The sequence below is a fragment of the Denticeps clupeoides genome, chromosome 1, assembly GCF_900700375.1.
Source record: "Denticeps clupeoides chromosome 1, fDenClu1.1, whole genome shotgun sequence".
In the NCBI taxonomy this organism is placed as follows: domain Eukaryota; kingdom Metazoa; phylum Chordata; class Actinopteri; order Clupeiformes; family Denticipitidae; genus Denticeps; species Denticeps clupeoides.
In genome coordinates, this window is record NC_041707.1 from 37,067,162 (window position 1) to 37,086,700 (window position 19,539).

The 19,539-nt window shown below is 45.2% G+C and overlaps 4 protein-coding genes and 1 non-coding gene across 5 annotated transcripts; 2 read left to right on the forward strand and 3 right to left on the reverse strand.

The window, feature by feature from the left end:
* Window positions 1-1,315: 1,315 nt before the first annotated feature.
* LOC114785447 (lysophosphatidic acid receptor 4) lies at window positions 1,316-5,826 on the reverse strand (the record flags this gene model as incomplete). The annotated part of the gene is given in 3 exon segments (XM_074933624.1): window positions 1,316-1,378; window positions 4,443-5,375; window positions 5,716-5,826. Coding segments are annotated over 2 exon segments (987 nt in total), but the record flags the coding sequence as incomplete, so codon positions are not given.
* Window positions 5,827-6,652: 826 nt separating this feature from the next.
* On the forward strand, window positions 6,653-6,724 carry trnaw-cca (transfer RNA tryptophan (anticodon CCA)). Its single transcript has one exon. It is a non-coding gene; the product is annotated as a tRNA-Trp (tRNA).
* A 578-nt stretch (window positions 6,725-7,302) lies between these two features.
* tm4sf21b (transmembrane 4 L six family member 21b) lies at window positions 7,303-8,288 on the reverse strand. Its single transcript, XM_028971881.1, has 5 exons — window positions 8,094-8,288; window positions 7,928-7,993; window positions 7,695-7,840; window positions 7,401-7,587; window positions 7,303-7,311 (listed from the first exon to the last, which is right to left on the reverse strand). The coding sequence occupies exons 1-5, from the start codon at window positions 8,286-8,288 to the stop codon at window positions 7,303-7,305; spliced, it is 603 nt and encodes a 200-aa protein (XP_028827714.1).
* Window positions 8,289-11,023: 2,735 nt separating this feature from the next.
* mblac1 (metallo-beta-lactamase domain containing 1) lies at window positions 11,024-12,845 on the reverse strand. Its single transcript, XM_028991814.1, has 2 exons — window positions 12,373-12,845; window positions 11,024-12,047 (listed from the first exon to the last, which is right to left on the reverse strand). Exons 1-2 carry the CDS (start codon window positions 12,799-12,801, stop codon window positions 11,799-11,801), a joined length of 678 nt encoding a protein of 225 aa, XP_028847647.1. The 5' UTR covers window positions 12,802-12,845; the 3' UTR covers window positions 11,024-11,798.
* Window positions 12,846-14,384: 1,539 nt separating this feature from the next.
* Window positions 14,385-17,749, forward strand: mpdu1b (mannose-P-dolichol utilization defect 1b). Its single transcript, XM_028991803.1, has 7 exons — window positions 14,385-14,519; window positions 14,830-14,895; window positions 15,018-15,150; window positions 15,331-15,416; window positions 15,663-15,781; window positions 15,869-15,979; window positions 16,816-17,749. The coding sequence occupies exons 1-7, from the start codon at window positions 14,399-14,401 to the stop codon at window positions 16,951-16,953; spliced, it is 774 nt and encodes a 257-aa protein (XP_028847636.1). The 5' UTR covers window positions 14,385-14,398; the 3' UTR covers window positions 16,954-17,749.
* The last annotated feature ends 1,790 nt before the right edge of the window (window positions 17,750-19,539 follow it).

Consider the following 19,539-nt stretch of genomic DNA (forward strand, 5'->3'; position numbering starts at 1 on the left):
ATGTATATGCGACAACGAGCGCAAAAAGGGCACGCCCGGCTCCTCGATGCGATCGTGCGCGTTTATTTTAAGACAGACATGATGCGTGGAAGCTTAATAACCCCCCAAAAAGGGTAACCAGAATCATAGTGTCTAGAAGCTGGTAGGAACACAAAAATCGCATTTCACATAATCACCTGGCAACAAGTGGTGCAAAGTCGTGTTGCCAGATCTTGCTAGAGATATAGGCCAAGAGCTCGGCCTAATAAAGTCAGAATAAGTGACTGCGCTGTCAAAAACACGCCAGCAAACACGTGACAAAACACCAACCGACAGTAGTCTTGAGAAAAAAATTTTTTTATGGAAGGCTCGAAGTAGCCACCGTTTCCCGTGTAGTGGGCCGACAGCAACAGGTCATTAAATTCACTAAAAAGTTCAACCGGTCGAAAAAGACGAATTGCTACAAATATGCAACAGAAAACAAATTAATAAGAAAGACTCGACGTCTTCTCGGCATGGCGCATTGTTTACATGCATTGACCAGAAGAAAAGGTGGTGAAAGGGAGGCGCGCAACAATAGTAAATAGATCGCAGTCTTTTCGCAGCGGGGGAAACTCGCGCATTATCCCCCGCTTCCCCGCCCCCGCGCCCCACGCACAGGACCCGCGGCCCCCGTGGACGCCGCCTTTGTGCGCCCTTTATTTTGGGCCGCGACACACTCCAGTGAAGCGCGCTAAGATCTCCTTTCTGGCCCCGTCCGGCCGTGATGACCTGCGGTCAGCGGAATAATGGCCAGGGTGCTAAACCTTTAATGGCTACCTTAAGCACTTAAATCCGAATTAGTTTTTTTTTCCCCCCGAGAAAAAAAACACAAAAAACATCTTTCAAAGCCATGGGCGCAGTTAGACCGACAATAGCTAGAATGAAAAATGGTCTTGCCTTTTCCATTAAATTGTGCAACCGTCTGATTCCAAAGTTTGTTCTTATCTGCTCAGCTATGAGGACCCCCCCCCCCATTTATATACATACACACACAGTACAGGTCAAACGTTTGGACACACCTTCTCATTCAATGACCATTTACGTCGGTAGATTCTCACAAGAGTGTGCAAAGCAGTAATCGGAGCAAAGGGCGGCTATTATGAAGAAACTAGAATATAAAACATGTTTTCAGTTATTTCACCTTTTTTTGTTAAGTACATAACTCCACATGTGTTCATTCATAGTTTTGATGCCTTCAGTGAGAATCTACCAACGTAAATGGTCATGAAAATAAAGAAAACACATTGAATGAGAAGGTGTGTACAAACTTTTGGCCTGTACTGTATGTGTATGTATGTGTGTGTGTATGTATGTGTGTATGTATGTGTATGTGTGTGTGTGTGTGTGTGTGTGTGTGTGTGTGTGTATATATATATATATATATATATATATATATATCACATGGGCAGAAGCTCTTTATCTACATGGTGCTGATACTCATTAAGCAAAATGTAGGACAAATTATAATGAAATGATGGCAAGGCCGCACTCGAACAACCCATGTTACTTATTTAGCATGTTTGTTTGAGCATGTCTTGACTGAAATGGATGAATTTGTCCATGCAGATTGGAATCATGAACTGCTCACATATGCAACGGCCCAACGGAACAGAAAGAGGAGCATTTCTGCGCATGGTAGCGGTTTGTTGACCTAGCCATAATCAAAATGTTGCAGGTTTGAATCCCGTGCCGCCAAGGTGCCACTGACCGTCCCCACACACTGCTCCCCGGGCGCCTGTCATGGCTGCCCACTTCTCACCAAGGGTGACGGTTAAAAGCAGAGGACGCATTTCCTTGTGTCACCGTATACTTTGCTGCAGTGTTTCACAATGACAGTCACTTCACTTTCACTTTTATATTCAGCTGCCATTGCCGTTTGTGTTCATGTTTTCACGGTTATTGTAAGTGTGAAGGTGTGATGTTTCACATCATTTCAAGATTTCATGGCTGCCCACTGCTCACCAAGGGTGACGGGTTAAAAGCAGAGGACACATTTCATAGTGTCACCACTGCAATGTTTCACAAGGACAACCACTTCACCTCCACCTTTGCTATTTTCGACTGACAACATGAGTGGGAAGACGACCATGACAGAACCTTTGACTGCCACCAAGATTTAGAAACTGCAGCAGTCAAACACTTAGTTTATTGTCAGTAAAAAAAAAAAAAAACTTTTAAATTGCACACAAATGTGTTTTGAAAGTCTGGCTGAAATTGTAGTGGGCCTCAAAATATAGTGTGATATATAGAAAGATAGTGTGATGGTTGACCCACTCCTGCGTGTAAAAGTTCTTCTCGCAGAAGGGCCAGCTAAATTGTTTGCCTGTTGTTTTGGTCTGTAAACTTACGATCTGGAAAAAGCACAATACTGACAAGTAAGTCGTCAGCTATCATAACTGAGTTGGACCTGCATCAGTTTTGAAATCAATTTCCTTTTCGTACATGAATGCACAAATCTCATGCACGTAGCTCGATTAAACTGCATTGAGTTTCAGAGGACGTGCCGGACCATGCGGAATCTTTGGTTGCAAAAAAAACAAAAAAAAAGCAGAAGCGGGTGCAGATGTGTCATTAGCATATAAGGATGCATTCATTAATGAACTAAATTTATTTCATTAACACTTTCCACTCAGCATTTCAGTGTTTGATCTTTTTTTTTATAAAATTAAAAGTAGAGCAATTCTTGTTGATCTGGTTTTTGATACTCTAATTAGTGTGAAATATTTCATACATACAACATGTTGCATCTGTAGCTTTGCCTCTAATATTAATTTCAAATGTTTATAAAATGAAATGCACACAGCAAACGAAAGGACTTGGCAAAGTTCAAAGTTCAAACTTTTGACCTACATTGGTTAATATTTTCACAAATGGCACTAGGAAGTAATGTGCATCACTCAGTTCCACCACAAGCGATATGGCGTGGACAGTGTGGTTGCATGGAAAAAAAATGTGACTGTTGCTGTGCATCAAGTCTTGCCGTTTTCAGACAGGATGTGGGTTTTTAAGTCATTATGACTAGAAAAAAAGGTAGATGCAACTGAGAACAGCTCACATCAGCGTACTGTGCCACATTATTACTTAAAGTCCGCCATTATGTATAAGTATAGAGTCCATTATTCTAAATGTGTGATAAATATTAGCAGCGGATATCTTAACAATGAGTAAAATCCCCGACTATAAGGTCCTGCTTGTTTTCGCATCAGTAGGTTTTACCAGACAATGCATGCTCAGTGGCCAATGCACTGCAGTTATCTGGTAACTCAATGGAATTAGAAAACAGGAAATTTGTATTTGCTGATATGGTTTCAGTTATTGCTAAAAACCAAAATGATGAAGAGTGAGGAATTTTCATGTCATGGAATTTTCATGCTGGGTCTGCCTAATAGCACATGACTATGGTTGCAATCTTCAGTGAGCTGTTATTCTAACGGGCTGCACAGTTTGGAACTGGTTTTCAACAGGACAGACAGAAAAGTCCAAAATGAATCTTATCTAATCTTACTTCGTCCTGCGTTGTGTCAGGTTACAAAATCTGGAGCAGTCAATGCAATGTCTGTCCCCTCCTGAAAGACCCCAGCCACCCTGCACCGTCACTTTTTACTTTCCTGCCATCAGGCAAGAGACTCGGGACAATTCACACACGCACAACACGATTCAGGAACAGTTTCTATCCCAGTGCCATCAGGCTTTTCAGCACACAGTAACTGTGGTTCTCTCGCTATGTGCAATGAATCTATTCTTCACACAATGTGTAATACTGGAACACAAAACAAGGTATACCGCATTGTCACCTTACGCTTTACTATATGCAACTTACTTTGCATTATGCACATTCACATTATGCAACTTAGCCTGTGACTATTATTTATTGCTGCAGCACCACTTTGTCCTCTATGTCTTCTGTGTATCATGTCTTATGTTCTGTCTGCGTGGGAGGGGTTTTCAAGTAAGAATTTCATTGTGCTCGGTATGCTGTACTTTGTAAATATGACAATAAACTTCAACTTTATTTTAAAATGCATATGTATCAATTCGGAATTCATAAAACGGATACACTCTACTTTTTATTATTTTTTTTAAACTGCAATTTTTTTAAGTTTAAATTTTTTTTAAACTCTCTACCAAGCTAATGGCTGCAGCACTGTTGGGTCTGTCCATGCATACTGTGGCCATGTCGTACCAATGCATTGTAGTCTTTTACATTTTACAGCATTTACCAGACGCCCTTATCCAGAGCGACTTACAATCAGTAGTTACAGGGACAGTCCTCCCCTGGAGCAACTCAGGGTTAAGTGTCTTGCTCAGGGACACAATGGTAGTAAGTGGGATTTGAACCTGGGTCTTCTGGTTCATAGGCGAGTGTGTTACCCACTAGGCTACTACCACCCTAGTCAAGTTCCATGGTGCAAACAGAATACTTGCCGGAATACAATACTCATGATGGAATACATATTTATAGGCCAGTACTGTCGTCAGGTGTTGAGGGCTGGAACCTTCTTCCGGAACGTTTCGGTGATGAAGTAGTAGGCCAGGGGGTCCAGCATTGTGTTGACGCACGCAACCATCAGGCTGTAGTGGAAGGCCCTAAGCTGCAGGCAGGAAATGGAATCTTGGTTCAGGTAGAGAATCCACAACGTGAGGTGGTAAGGTAGGAAGCAGGAGAGGAAGATGATCATGTTGGTGGCAACCATCCTCTGCGCCTTGCGGCCGTCCAGCTCCGTCTGAGCGGCGTGGCTGCAAGCGATGGCCCTCAGCAGCCCCCAAGAGCTGACCAACATGACAGTCAGCGGGATGCCGAAACCCACCGTCAAGGTGGACGCCATGACAGCGGTCTGCGTTGCGTACACCGGGAAAGAATGGAAGCATTTCACTTGCGCACTCGTACTGCCGAAGTACATGGGCAGGCTGGTGCCGACCGTCAGCACCCAGACCCCGCAGCAGATCCACCCCGCCTTCTTGCGGGCCTCGCGCACGCACAGTGACATGGGGAAGCAGACGGCCACGCAGCGGTCCAAGCTCATGCAGCTGAGCAGCAGGATGCTGCCGTACATGTTCACCAGGAGCGCCACTCCCATGACTTCGCACAGCTTCTGAGGCACGCCGTCGTAGCCCAGGTGGTAGTAGATTCTCACGGGCAGCGTGCAGTCCAGCAGAAGGTCAGCCAGGGCCAGGTTGGTCATGTAGACCACGGTGAGCGAACGGAACTTGAGTCGGATGAAGACCACCAGGGCAAAGAGGTTCAGGGCAATGCCAGCGACGGAGACCAACGCGTACACGCTGACAAACACGGGTTCTGCTCCTCGTTCTGTTCCGTTGGGCCGTTGCATATGTGAGCAGTTCATGACTCCAATCTGCATGGACAAATTCATCCATTTCAGCCAAGACATGCTCAAACAAACAGAAGAGGCACATTACAGAAGGTAAAGTTCACAAATCTACACATTTTACACCGTTCTACAGGAAAATATAATTTAATGAAGCCTTCCCTTTTCAGTTTCGCCCATACTTCTTCTACTTTTCCTCTTTAAGTAAAAAAAATCATTTACTGTCATCGACAATTCTAAAATTGCGATACCAAATGACCTGGGTTATTTCCTCTAACATCTGTCCCATTTGGAACTTTATGCAAGGCTCATTTATTGCATTTTCTTTACCATCCCCATCACACCTGCGAATAACCGTGTCACTCACCTAAACGTCTGTGCGTGTTCAGATTCTTCACTGCCTGGATCACAACTATGAGTTTGGCGCTCCTCAGCACGTACACACGCAGGCACACGCCCACTCACATTTCCACTCCGGGTCTAGTTCTACATTTACATTTAAGCCATGTGGCATGAGCCATGAGCGACTTTGCAACGTGTAGTACCAGACCCTCGGGTTAAAGCCTGCTTATTACAAAAGGTCTTGCTGTGGTTTGTTATCTTGAAGGAATCGCCCTTCACGGGACAGAGCAATGTGCGCACAACACCAGTACATGTTTTAGTCACTTTTACAATGAATGGCGGTGTTCTGTCGGATTGTCCTGCCTTGTCAGAATTCCCTACCGCAGCAAAATTTTATAGCGACTGTTCCCGCTAGCTGTACAAACGCGATGTGCAACTTGTTTATATAATAATTATGCTATTATACTGTCCATAAGCCACAAGTAGTATGTTGTGATGGCTCAGAAACACCCATCAGATTGTCCTACCACCAGTGTTTGACCCGTTTGAATACTAAATATGACACTTTATTGTCCAAAAACCACAGGTATGTTCTGATGGCTCAGAAACACGAGTATTTGGTGCTGCATGTACCGTGTTTTCCTTTAACTACTCCAACTAAACTTTGAGAACCGTGCGACGGCAGCATGCGTGCGCATGCGCGGTTGCCTTTGGTAGGACGTTTCGATAAGTAGGATGAAATGACGGAACACCCATGTGGCACGTCCTAAATAAGCCCGTGTGGAATACGTGAATGAAATGGCCAATGGAATGAGTGCATGTGGTACGTGGTTTACTTTCTCCAGGCCCGTGAAATCTTAGTTTAAAGCATTTAAATAAAGTCAACAAAAAAACGCGCCATGCAAGCCGCCTGAACCTTGAGGCGCGGATTAAATGAAGGAACTTCCGGCGTTTCTGGAGAAGACCTCGTGGCGCAACGGTAGCGCGTCTGACTCCAGATCAGAAGGTTGCGTGTTCAAATCACGTCGGGGTCACTATCCTTTTTTTTCCTCTCCCGCTCTTTGTAAATTGTTTCGTGCGTTTTCCCCCACGCGAGTTAGAATTTCACGTATGACGATAACGCAGCGGGGCTGGGCGCGGCGGGGAAGACCTGACGTGGCCGGCGCGGGGACGTCGAGGCGGCCACCAGGGGGCGCTGGATTCCAGGGTCCCATTCTCATGGATGCACGGGAAATGCATTCATGTTTCTAAATGCAGTTTTACTTTTTCTGCGCTCTTTTTATAATTTAAACACTTTTATAAGAGTATTCTTTTTTTTAGCTTATTTCTATGCCAGGCACTATGATATTATACTCATAGATTGAACATTAATGCAGCTGAAACGGCGCATGTGAAAATGTAACTTTATTTACAAAACATTATCACGTGTATTTTCATTTTCTACAACCTGTGAGGGGGGGTCAAAAGTGAAATACAATACAGACAATGCAAACGAATGGTCATAAACACGTGAGAAACTGTCCATCCGTCCAAGGTGGCAGGTCTCCTTATCCTCGCAGAAGCTTTGTGGTGGGAACTGTCGGATCGCGGGCGGCGGAGCGTCTCCTCCAGATTAGTCCGACTGCAACGGAAGAAGAAGTATGGAGCAAAGTGACAGCATAGCCCCCCCATTAAATGCATTAAATAGCAAGGATTTTAAAAGGCACCCACATCGCTGCTATTGCAAGTCCCACAGATGCAGCCGAAAAGGCCGTTGACCATCTGAAAGCCACAAAGAATCAGTTCCAGGCAGGCGGCGACCAATAGGATGGCGAACAGGGCCACGTTAAACTGCACCACATCCTTCGGCTCCAAACACTTGTCCCAGGTGTCGGGGTGAGACAAGTAGGTCCCGTTGCTGTGGAGCACAGTAATTACTAGATTAGGTATACATTTGCATATATGTTGCATTGAAGGTAGGACTTTGTTGGAAAGTTTCGAGTGTGGAGTGAAGAAGCTCTTTACTTGTCAAAAGGCCTGCCCCAGACCTGCTGAGTGGCACTTGCTTGGTAAAGGCACACGGGGCCTTTGGACAGTCCCACCGATGCCGTAGCCAGGTTGTACAGAGCGCCGAGTACTCCGACCGCCGCGAAGCCAATGGACAGGAACATCTGTGGAGGACAGAGGTGATGAGTCCATAAGTACAGGGGAGTCGCCAAGACACGCCAAGGTTGTGCAACAGAGCGTTACAGCCTCACCCCACAGCGATTGGCACAGCAGCCCTTCTTCCCAGTCAGGTGAATGTGAATGGCGGGTATCAGAACCTACGAGTCCAAAAGTCGTCAAGAAAACGGACTTGGAACAAAACTCACTTTGAACAAGTTCAAGCAATTGGGGTGCGAACGCGAGGCGCCGGGAACTCACCATAATTCCACCACCAATGACTCCTCCCATGTAGTTCACCTCGTCCGTGATTCGGGTACCCTTACCTTCCCGGTCTTCCTGTGCATAGATGGTTTTCCAGTCGGGGAAGAACAGCATAAGATTGCAGATGATTGAGGTGAGTGCCAGCGGGTACAGCACCACCGCAATGCACTTGGCGCATTTTCCCGTACACATTTTGTAACGTGTCGCGTCAAAAGTGTCCCGAGCAAAATTTAAATCCTCTCTGTGGTCCGGTGGTCTGTTCCGAATGCCGAGTTGACGCAGGAGTGGGCTCTATTACAACTGGGGGAAGTTTCCGGGGTGTGGAGCGGCCTGATAAGCCGGACCAATCCACTTTCAACTCTTCAGAATCTCACGATCATCAATTAAGTCGTAAATGACGCACACGAGTTTGTGGAAAAATTATTTCTTTTCTTTTTTTTTTCTGCCAAATGTTTGTGATTAATAAATGACGCCGATATATTAATAAAGCTTATTTTAAAACGCACGACAGCTAAAACCCGGCTGGGCCCGCACCCATTCTCACCGGTGATCTACAGTACAAAGCAAAGCCAGATGTTGTGGAGGAGGAACGTACCCATCGGTACCATGCACCAGCGCGTCCCCCCCCCCCCCGCACGGCGACCTTTGGAACGGCCGACAACGTGTCTGCTGCATCTGCACCGAAGGCAAACGTCGGGAAAGGATAATTAGGTTAAACGACAGCAGTGGAGGGAAATGGAGGGAAGTTGAAGGAGGAATTCACTGACGGCGTTAACGAAGATATACAAATTAAGATGTTTTGACGTGTGTGCGTGTGTGTAGCACAATGCTGATGTGGACCATGACTTTATGGAGTTTAACACATGCTTTATTAGCCCCCATAAACGTGCAATGGAAAAATTGCCTATCGATAGCCTATCAATCACTTTTTATTTCTACGACTATAAAAGGTTCTGAGCATGGAGACAAGGATCTGGTGAAAGTTCCTGTTCAGAACATGGTCACAGGCCTATAAATGCTGCCGGGTGCCAATTCATTTAGCTCCAGGAGCAGCGTTGTACTGTACATTCACGTCGAATTGAAACGGCTAGATTTTATACGACTGTAAACGGGGTTTTGGCAAACCCTTTGATGCAGGGCACAGTTTGGAAAACCACAAGCGCCTGAACATCTCTGTTTCTCGCACCGAGGCCACCTTCCAGAAATCTTCTCTTGGGCTGGTGTTCAACACCACCGTCACTCAAGGTGATCTTGTTTGCTACAGTAATACAGTACAGTAATAAAACATTTATGCCAGTATAAATACCATTACTAATCGAGGTGTAATTAATGGGGTGGGGGTGATTCCACACTAGGCGATGGTGTTAATATTATTGCTGACGAGTGTAAATATGTATGATAAAGGGGGTTAGATTTAAAAAAAAAAAAAGGCAACTTCCCTTTAAATGTGGGGAGATGTTCTGGGCTGCGGACGTGTGGAAACAGCTGCCGTGACTGGGCTGAAGGTGACAATTAACTGGGGACGAGGCAGCTTTTTCCATGTACCTGTACTTTTAGGGGTGTGTATCGGTACGATATGCATCACAATACAATTATCACGGTATATTGTGATACAAGAGAGGTTTATTGTCAGTACACCGTGTATTGAAATAATGTTTCACACAGAACTCCCATAGCGCAATCGTAAGAAGCTCTTGCAGCGTCTGGCAGTTACAGTTCTGATGCTGCGGTAGGAGGGAGTCCAGGACATGTGAGGGGTGGTGTGAGTCCTTCATCATGCTCGACGGATGAGGTGTTTCTCAGAGAGCTGAGAGATGGGTGGAAGTGGAACCCCAATGATGCGCCACGCTGTCTTCACTATCTGCTGCAGGGCCTTCTGATTGGCTACAGTGCAGTTCCTGTACCAGACGGTGATGCAACAGAGAACACTCTCAATGGTCCCCCGGTAGAACAATGCGAGGATGGGAGGAGGGAGGTTGGCCTTCTTCAGCTTTCTGAGGAGGTGCAGACATTGCATTACATTTATCAGACGCCCTTATCCATAGCGACTTACAATCAGTAGATGCAGGGACAGTCCCCCCCGGAGCATCTTGGGGTTGTGTCTTGCTCAGGGACACAATGGTAGTAAATGGGACTGGGCTACAACCACCCCACATTACTGGGCTTTGTTGGTGATGGAGGTGGTGCTGAGGTTCCAGGAGAGGTCGTCTGTCATGTACACACCCAGCAAGGGTGGTAGTGGCCTAGTGGGTAACACACTCGCCTATGAACCAGAAGACCCAGGTTCAAATCCCACTTACTACCATTGTGTCCCTGAGCAAGACACTTAACCCTGAGTGTCTCCAGGGGGACTGTCCCTGTAACTCATTCTGGATAAGGCCGTCTGGTAAATGCTGTAAATGTAAATCTCAGTAGCAGATCCATCAATGTTTGGTGTCATGTTTACTTGTGAAATGTTCTATCACGATATTCTACAGTTCAATGCAAATGTAAAGGCAGATCTTTTGCGATTTCACAGTAATTCAAAGTACAGCGCCACCTACAGGAGAGGAGATTGTCACACACTGATTCTCATCATCACTAAAGAAAATGCTCAACAGCACCACCTGGTGGACTACATCGATATCCAACATACCTGTATCAACACAATAAATATCACCAAAAAAGCATTGGAAAAATATCGCTGTATGCCAATTTTCTAACACCCCCATGTACTTTAATAAAGTATTTCTCTCTGGAGAGACTTTTCACTTTAACACCACTACATTTCATCTTACTTTTTACAGTTTATAAGGTGCTGTGGTTGGGTTTGGGATACTTGCACTACATTGTGTAAAATCTATTGTTCCTTTTTACTTAATTATTATGTGGTGACAACTGCTGCATAAATGTTTCTTATCTTATAATGCACCCAGGTGACAATAATACATTATTATAAATAAGTTTATTGTTATTATTGTTACTTATAAGTAAGTTTATTGTTTGTAATGTATGCATATTTTTCATGTTAGTAAAGACTATTAATCTCTGATGATCACAAGCATTTTGTAACCCTTCCCTCATGTTTAGCACAGCAGATAAAGCTTCACATTTTGCAATTAAACACAACGCCTAACACTGCAAGCCCCGCCCCCTGATATCACCTATACGTCTTTCTTCTGATTTTCTACAAAACACCAGTTCCTGTTGTAGTAAATCTGACTTGGCCAGGACTGACCCTAAACTTGGTCTGTTCTCGTACCCCTTTATTCAACACTGACTGTGTTTCATCTAACGGAAATCGTTTGCCTTCAAAGTTTTGTGCTTATGATTATATTGACGAACATCAGCCAAATGAAAGACATTCTGTTAAAAGACTGTTCAGATGAAAGTGACAGTCTTTTCACACAGGATTCATCTTACACAACTGATAATATGACATTAGAACTAAAAATGTTTACTTTTGGTACATAGCAAATAGTTTTGTTCAAGTGGTATTTTAAAAGGAGGACCTTAACTCCGGTAAAAGGCTTGTGCACTACTGTTGGATTAGAAGGTGCGTTCTTGTGTGTGGGCTGGTTCAAGGAAGCAAGTTGATTTGATAAGAATTCATCGTACACCTTCAGGGGAACTTCGGTGGAACGGTTTGCTTCTTATCCTGCATCTCACGACCAGGAACCGTGCTGGAAATCCATCGTAGGCCAGTTGTAGGTCCGTGTCCCATCAGTCCACCTGTTCCCTGACCACCCTGAACAGCGGCCCGTGTCCGGGGACGATGACGTCGGCAGACTGTAGCGCCGCCATCCGGCTGACCTCCTGCACCTCGGGGTTCTCGCTCAGCTCCCGCCAGGAGGCGTCGTCGTCGCAACACTCAAACAGGTCCCCGGCCACCAGGACGTCCCCCAGCGAGGTTCCTCTCACCAGCACGCTGACGTCGCGCCCCGTGTGGCCGGGGGTGGGCACTACTGACACCTGGCGGTGAGCAGGAGAAACGCACCTGCGTTAGAGGTTAATTACGACATTACTGGGACCATCTTTCTTATGGTGCCGATAATAAACAACACAATCATGGTTCAAATTAACTTTATTAACACAACTGTCTCGACTTGCTGTGCCACACTACTAAGGGAAACGGCATAATGGTTAAACTCTCGCCTGTGAACCAGAAGACCCCAAAGTCGCAGGTTCAAACCCCAAACCCCGTAATAAGAAGGTTGCCAGTTCGAATCCCGAGCTGCCAATGAGCAAAGCACCGTCCCCACACACATTGTTTCACAATGACAATCACTCCACTTACATGGTCGTCAATGGGGTATGGCCGCCCCTCGGCCAGCTGGTTCGGGAGGTATCGGTCGCCACGGCTCACGTCGCAGCCCACGACCAAAGTCGCCCCGGGGAACAGCCCCAGGTTGCCCACGTGGTCGGAGTGTCCGTGGGTGCCGACGACCAGCTCCACGTCGTCCGGCGCCAGGTTCCTCTGCTTCAGCTGGCAGAGGAGGAAGTCCCGGTCCCACGGGCCCCCGGTGTCCACCAGAATGGTCCTGGGTCCGCGCAGGAGAGAGATGGTCCCGTCCGCCCGCGTCGAGCCGTCGGGCTGGGGCAGGCAGTAGCCCACCTTCAGCACTGATATGGAGTAGGGGTGGCCGGCTATTTCCGGGCCGAGATCGGGCACCTCTGTTCTTCTGATGTTACGGCCCGGGGGCACAGCGGCACCGGCCGGGTCCATCTATGTGAACAGAAAACAGGCGGCGCCGTCCCAGCACTTCCGCGTTTCGGATGGAGCGCGGGAAGGGACAAAAAGCGGAATAAATATTAGCGCCACCATCCTCCATCCGTAAACCGCATCTGAATGGCACTGTAGCCCAAGAGATTTATGGTTTATTCCGGCCAGAGTTTTCAAAATGCTTCATTAGAATGCAAGTGACCACTTTCATGTTCCATGACCATGGGATCTGCATCTCTTTAGAAAAGTCAATTTCCAAAGCATTTTCATGTAGCTTTAACAGTGAAATGGACTAAAACAGAATTGCAAGTGAAAGTGCCATGGTTGTAGGAACCACAGTAAAGTTAGCAGTGAGTTCTGTATTCGACATACATTCACATATCTTTGCTGGATTTTCTCTTACTCGGTAAACAAAAACTTAGAAGTCTTGGAGGATGTCAAATGTTCTGTCATGGCTGTCTTCCCATTCATGTGATCACTCAAGATTAGTGAAAGTGAAGTGATAGTGAAACACAGCACGGTGACACAAACGAAATGTGTCCTCTACATTTAACCATCACCCTTGGTGAGCAGTGAGGAGTCATGACAGGGGCATGGGGAGCAGTGTGTGGGGACGGTGCTTTACTCAGTGGCACCTTGGTAGTTCGGGATTCGAACCGGGAGCCTTCTGATTACAGGTTTGTCTGCATGTGGAAATATAAGTAAATTGTTCAGACAAGAAAAACTGAATATTGGCATAAAATGTTGCACTGCAACCAACCAGGGGCTGCAAGTACACCTTCAACTTTGTAGAGAAAGTCTTTTGTCCATGTTTTTCCCAGCCAGACACTAAAATAAAGCAACAAATGTTATTTTCTTACATCAGTTTGGAATATTAAATATTATTTGCATGCTGTTGTTTGTATATTGGTTAACGTCCGTTTGGATCCTGGCACCTGTCAGCCCTGGCTCCATGTGTCCAAAGATGAACCGACAGTATGATGCACGTTATTCACAGGACGACATTATTGGGGGGTGGAAGTGTCTCCAACAGACAGTTGCTGGATCTGGGGCGATCTGGACTGGGACAATCACGGCTGGGTTCTTCGGTCACGCACAAAGGAACTCTGGGCCTGTACAGAACCACATACTGAGCTAAACTACAGCACATGGTGGGGATCTACCTGGACTACATGGAGGGGCAGGTGTCATTTTATGAAGCACAAAATTAGGTTCCACCTTTTATGGCACGTTGACTGACAGACTAGTCCCTATGTTTGACTGTTTAGATAGGACAGTAGATAAACTGACCTGAAAAAAAGAAATATCTTTGTATGAAACGTACTAATGTTTCTGAATATAATTAATTTTGTATAAAAGGATAACATTGCACCAGAATACTTGTAATATGTGTATTTGAATGCTTGCTTTAAATCTAATATTTGACTTTATTTTTAACAAAAGATTAAGAAATATAATAATTTTACCTATTTCATTGATCACAGAAGTTATAACTACTTTTTTTAAATAATAAAAATAGTCATTTAAAGCGGAACGCTCGTTTTTTTTCCTGCGCTTCACCGGAAGCCATAAGGCGCGACGCCGCGATGACGTCACGCCGATGACACCACTCTTCACAATGGCGGTTTCACCGATGGACCCGCTGAAGGATGTTCTCGTCAAGTATTTCATGCCGGAGCGGTGCTACGACGAGTTTTTCCTCTCGTTCAATCTCCTGCACGGTAAGGGCACGGATTTAGACGTGACGCCGCCGCTCTTCAGCTCGTGTGTGTGTGGAGTTCCCGTGGACTTTGGGCTCATTAAAGCGACCGAACCCGAATTTCCTCTGCGCAACATCCTAAATACGCGCGGAATATACATTTTATCATTTACGTTTTATTCGTAACAAATCTGCTCGCTTATTCTTTTTTTTTGGGGGGGGGGCGTGGCTTTACAAGGGGCGGCATGTGATTGGACCCCGTGAAAGTGGTTAACCTCCTAGTGGCATTTTTATTTTATTTTGTTTTTTTTATTTTCCCCATAACCCCTCAGTGGAATGCCTGAAGATAGTCCTGAGCAAAGGCCTGGGCATTGGGATTATCCTGGGATCAGTTCTGGGTAGGCTCATACTCAGTCTCATGCAATAATTATTCCATTTTCAGATATTATTTCGGTTTGGCGCTTTCTCACAGTTCCTTAAAAAGTTGCCCTGCTAATTTTCTGTCCGTGCCGCCCCTCAGTGAAGCTTCCCCAGATCCTGAAGCTGATCGGAGCGAAGAGCGCAGAGGGGCTCAGCTTCAACGCCGTCCTCCTGGAGCTGTTCGCCATCACGGGAACCATGGCTTACAGCCTCGCCAACAGCTTCCCCTTCAGGTGCAGCGCAGACGAAAGACGGAGGCCAGGCTCCGGGAGAGCCTTCCCAAAACCATTCCGCTTCCTTTTTCACCCCCTTCCCCCCACCCGCCAGCGTCGATGTTTAACGTTTGAGTGAGAATCGTCTAGATATGAGGCGTGAATGTGTCTTTCCGGTTTGGTATGGTTGTGTTTGCACAGTGCCTGGGGCGAGGCGCTCTTCCTCATGCTGCAGACTGTGGCCATAGGCTTCCTCATACAGCACTACGGTGGCAGAACTCTTAAAGGTGAGCATCTCATCATACAGGCGCTCGCCCTGCTACCCGAATCAGAAGAATTATTCAATTTCTTTACGTATATGTGGCATTCATCAGACGCCCTTATCCAGAGCGTCTTACGACCAGCAATGACAGGGACAGCCCCCCTGGAGCTGGAGTGGGGAAACGGTGGCACGTTTAATTAGATCTGTTATGTTCTGCCCACATAACACGATAGTTTTGTAAAAAAAAGAAATATGAATTTTAATTTCCCAGGTTTTGTCTTCCTGGTGGTGTACTTTGCCCTGATGTCGGTCCTGGTGTCCCCAGCTGCTCCTTTGTCTGTAGTGACCACAATGCAGGCCTCCAACATGCCGGCCATCATTTTTGGTCGGGTAGGCGTCATCCGTTCCGCTGCTCTCCTGCTCGGCTTTACGTGTCTCGAGCGACCGGCTCACCACATTTTTCCTGTTTCTCCTCAGCTCATCCAGGCCGTCACCAACTACCGGAACGGACACACGGGGCAGCTCTCGGCCATTTCTGTCTTCTTGCTCTTTGCCGGCTCCCTCGCTCGCATATTTACCTCGGTACAGGTAAGGTCGAGGTGTCCGACCCCCACAGCCCTGTTTCAGAAAGCGGGTTTGGTGATAAGTAAGCATACCCTGAGTTAACAAAAAAGCCAGTTTAGATTAACCCTGAGTGAGTTACTATGACGACACACTCCGCAAAGCTAACCCGCCACCCAGTATGTTTACTTCAAAGAACCCTGACTTTCTGCGCCTCTTTGTCGGAAAGCATGGCGTGACCCTTCCTTGAAGAGCCAGTAGACGTTGAAGCCTGAATTCTCCGCAGAGCGGGAGAGACTGATTACATTTACAGCATTTATCATACATCCTTATCCAGAACTTCAATCAGTAGTTACAGGAGCAATTTAGGGTTAAGTGTCTTGCTCAGGGACATGATGGTAGTAAGTGGGATTAGAACCTGGGTCCTCTGGTTCATAGGCGAGTGTGTTACCCATTAGGCTACTACCACCCTAAGAATGCGTTTGGCCATTTAATCACTTCCTGGTGACTTTCTGTTTTTCTAGACAATCTATAATTTTATTTAAGAAAGTGAAGTGATTGTCATTGTGAAACACTGCAGCACAGCACATGGTGGCACAACGAAATGTGTCCTCTGCTTTTAACCATCACCCTTGGCGAGCAGTGGGCAGCCATGACAGGCGCCCGGGGAGAAGCGTGTGGGGACGGTGCTTTGCTCAGTGGCACCTTGGAGGTTACTCAACCCTGAGAATCGGTTTTAAACTCTCTTCCTGAAACAGGGCCCTTATGTTTAAAGCAAGCGGTTTTTGAAATCACTTCAAAATAAATTCGATGTTGTCAAATGGGAATACGAAGCTGCAGAGTACATGTTGTCCTCACCGCAGGAAACGGGGGACTCTCTGATGGCATTCACCTACGTCATCTCCTCCTGCTGTAACGGCCTCATCACAGCTCAGGTTCTCTACTACTGGAACAGCAGTCCAGAGGGGCAGAAGAAGAAGAAAAAGAAGAAGGTCCAGTAACAGGGACTGGGGGAAACACGAAGAGACGCGCATACATATAATTGTTTGAAAACATGAAATGGTTTTTATATATATATATATATATATAAAAATTTAATTTGTTTTTCTTGTAGCTGTTCACATCCCATTTTCAGGCATTAACCCATGTTTTTGAAATGGTGATGACGGGTCCATGAAAAAATACAGTAGATTCCAAATTGATGTCAAAAACATACTGTATACAAAATACTACAAAAATCACAAAATCGGTGGAAACTTGATCATTTACTTTCAGTTGATCCAAATAATTTGTACTTGTTCATTTAGTGCATTAATGAGAAGTAGTTACATTTGGTTAATGTGCAATCAGCCCTAACAAACATATATATATTTTTTTTAAAAAGACCGTATTGTACACACACACACACACACACACACACTTAAGTACTTCTGTAAATGCACAAGACCAAACTGAATATTTTTTCCATATCGTGATCTTTTGTTTTTTATGCTGCTCTGGGATCTCTTGGTAGAATTAAGAATAAAGACTCATCCCTTTCTGAAGCCTGTAAATAAAGGTTTCAGGTGTAAGGTTCTTACTGCTCAGGCGAAGGGGGAACCATGAATGAATGATGACCCTCGTTTTAAAGCAGCACGCGCGGACAGGGGACCTTCCCACCAATGGCGCTCTATCAGAGGGCACAGACCAGGCTGGTATGTGTACCGTAGGTACGGTTTTACTGTGAACCTGCGTGTTTTGCGAATGCTGTATGTACTGTATTAATTCCAAAATGAAATTTGCACATTTCAAACCCTCCTTCCTTGTCAAGTTTCTCCTTCTAATTATACAGGGGAATATACCTTTTATACCTTTTTATACCTTTGATTACTAATTAATCAATGTGTTTTATATATATATATGCAGTGCTCATTTATCAGGAAACCTTTAGTTTCCTTTCAGATTCATCATTTTCTATGAGATCCCATACTACAAATGTGAACCATCGATTGCAAACAAGATTTGTTCATTTGCACACGCAAAAAAAGTGACTTTCCTATCCAATCCATTCAAGCCCATGTTGCAAAAATTAGTACACCCCAATTATAGTCTTAGGAGAAAAGCCACACTTACGACTACAAATTTTGGATTAACATTCATTGAACCACAGGTGAGTCTAATGAATCATTTAAGAGGTGTCCAGCAGACGAGTGACTATAAAAGGGCATTACTTAACATAGAAAAGCCCTTCCCATTTCATGCTGTAAGCAATGGCTCCACATGAAAGAGAACTAATTTCTTTACACCAAAACGGTGAGGGCTACAAGAAGATCAGCGAAGCTTTACATACCAGTCAAACGCTAGCAAAAGTGATCCAAAAATGTAAGAAAGATGGACGTGCAACCATCTTACACGGAAGTTAACATCTCTTGGAGCGTCTTGGTTGTATGGTTGAAGAAAAATCTCTCCCAAAGCCCATGCGCAAAAAAGCAGCCCTGATGAAGTGATGAAGACTACTGGGACTCTATACTCTGGAGTGATGAGACAAAGATCGCTGTTTTTGAAACTAATGGTTTTAAAACTGTATGGCGTCGTAAAGGTGAGTATTTCAAAAGAGAAATGCATGGTGCCTACAGTGAAACATGGTGGTGGCGGTGTCCTTATGTGGGGCTGCATGATTGCTGCTGGTGTTGGGGAGCTGCATTTCATGGTGATCTCATGAACTCAACAATGCACTGCTCTGTACTGAAGGAGAAGGTGCTGTCAGCGCTCCGTGGACCTGTTCGTCGTGCACTCTTCCAACACGACAATGATCCGAAACACACTTCTAAAGCTACTGTTGCATTTGAAAGTGAAGTGATTGTCACATGTGATACACAGCACACTTTGCACAAAGTGAAATGTCCTCTGCATTTAACCCATCACCCTTGGTGAGCAGTGGGCAGCCATGACAGGCGCCCGGGGAGCAACCTTCTGATTATGGGGCCGCTTCCTTAACCGCTAGGCCACCACTGCCTATAAATCTTTTTTTTTTTTTTTTTTTTTTTTTTTTTATTAAAGTGAAAGTGAATTTCTGAAGACCAGTGTGAAGGTGATTGAATGGCCAAGTATGTCTCTGGATCTGAACCCAATCGAACACAGTGGTGAATTCTGAAGCAGCAAGTTGAGAATCACTCGCCATCCAGCATCCAGGCTCTACAAGAGGTAATTCGTGAAGAATGGAAAAAGATGAATGTTGCAATATATTGCAAACTTGTTAATTCAATGCCTAGAAGACTTGGCGCTGTCCCTTTAAAATCACAATGGTCATAGAAATTACTAGCTGTAGTAGTTTTTGTTGAGGGGTGTATTCATTTTTGCTTTTGTGATCCAAGATTTTATTATTATCCAAGTTATATTATTAACCTTTTATTTCATGTTAGGAAGTGTTCAATAAAACCCAGCCTTGTGAAATTTCTGGAACTTGTTCTTTTGTTCATTGAGCTACTGATTAAACTTGTACTTTTTAAAGGGGGTGTACTCATTTATGCTGAGCAGTGTGTGTGTGTGTATATATATATATATATATATATATATATATATATACACAACACAACCCCTGTTTATCG